The 1,452-nt window shown below is 49.9% G+C and overlaps 1 protein-coding gene across 1 annotated transcript in view; it reads right to left on the minus strand.

Moving 5' to 3' along the window:
• Positions 1 to 593: 593 nt before the first annotated feature.
• Positions 594 to 1,452, minus strand: part of LOC126416926 (octapeptide-repeat protein T2-like) — a 95,417-nt gene continuing 94,558 nt past the window's right edge. Inside the window, exon 2 of the mRNA XM_050084809.1 lies at positions 594 to 1,332. Coding sequence (XP_049940766.1) covers positions 594 to 1,332 — 739 coding nt within the window. The remainder of the gene's footprint in view (positions 1,333 to 1,452) is intronic.

The raw sequence follows: 1,452 nt of genomic DNA on the forward strand, positions 1-1,452 counted from the left end.
GGGCATGAGGAGGATAGATTAGTATTTGTTCCATTGATCATGAATGCGACACTTCATAATGATGAGGCAAGGAGGGAGAGGAAAAAGTAGGTTGAGTAGGAACAGATGATGTAAGTGTTGACCGTTCATAGATTGCGTTCTTAATAATTTAAGTACTTACCTACATTTGATAGCACACTGTAACCTGAAAATAAGTAACACACGTTTCAGAAATTAGTTTTGAATCATTTTCAGGTATGTGTGCTAGCTCTGTGCTACTTTCGAAAACTAGAATTTTTGGATGAACACTACTACGTGCCTCATAATAGCGTGAAAACCATTGTCATCCTCACCATCCCCCCCTGCGGGTCCGGGGATTAGAATAGGCCCGCGGTATTCCTGCCTGCCGTAAGAGACGACTAAAAGGAGTCCCTCCCCCCCTCACGGGGATAGTTAGCGCCTGCGTCCGGAGACGGACGGTTCCACGACCTCTCTTTGCGGTCATTTTGCTTTTCACTTCTCGTTTCTTCCTACCTTTGGTTGGTTCCTTTTCTTTGCTCTTCTCCACCTCACTGTCTTCCTTACTCTTTCCCCTGCAAAATCTCCTTGCCTTCTCATTGCCTTCTCCTCCTTGCCTTCTCATTGCCTTCTCGTTGCCTTCTTCTCCTTGCCTTCTCGTTGCCTTCTTCTCCTTGCCTAGTCTCGTTGCCTCTTCTCCTTGCCTTCTCGTTGCCTCCTTCTCCTTGCCTTCTCGTTGCCTTCTTCTCCTTGCCTTCTCGTTGCCTTCTTCTCCTTGCCTTCTTCTCCTTGCTTCTCGTTGCCTTCTTCTCCTTGCCTTCTCGTTGCTTCTTCTCCTTGCCTTCTCGTTGCCTTCTTCTCCTTGCCTTCTCGTTGCCTTCTTCTCCTTGCCTTCTCGTTGCCTTCTTCTCCTTGCCTCTCGTTGCCTTCTTCTCCTTGCCTTCTCGTTGCCTTCTTCTCCTTGCCTTCTCGTTGCCTTCTTCTCCTTGCTTCTCGTTGCCTTCTTCTCCTTGCTTCTCGTTGCCTTCTTCTCCTTGCCTTCTCGTTGCCTTCTTCTCCTTGCCTTCTCGTTGCCTTCTCCTTGCCTTCTCGTTGCCTTCTTCTCCTTGCCTTCTCGTTGCCTTCTTCTCCTTGCCTTCTCGTTGCCTTCTTCTCCTTGCCTTCTCGTTGCCTTCTTCTCCTTGCCTTCTCGTTGCCTTCTTCTCCTTGCCTTCTCGTTGCCTTCTTCTCCTTGCCTTCTCGTTGCCTTCTTCTCCTTGCCTTCTCGTTGCCTTCTTCTCCTTGCCTTCTCGTTGCCTTCTTCTCCTTGCCTTCTCGTTGCCTTCTTCTCCTTGCCTTCTCGTTGCCTTCTTCTCCTTGCCTTCTCTGGTCTCTGCCTCGGCGTTTGAGACAGTCTCTCTCTCCCCCCCCCTCTCTCTCTCTCCCCCCCTCTCTCTCTCCCCTCTCTCTCTCTCC

This window comes from Schistocerca serialis, chromosome 8, assembly GCF_023864345.2.
Source record: "Schistocerca serialis cubense isolate TAMUIC-IGC-003099 chromosome 8, iqSchSeri2.2, whole genome shotgun sequence".
Taxonomy (NCBI): Eukaryota; Metazoa; Arthropoda; class Insecta; order Orthoptera; family Acrididae; genus Schistocerca; species Schistocerca serialis.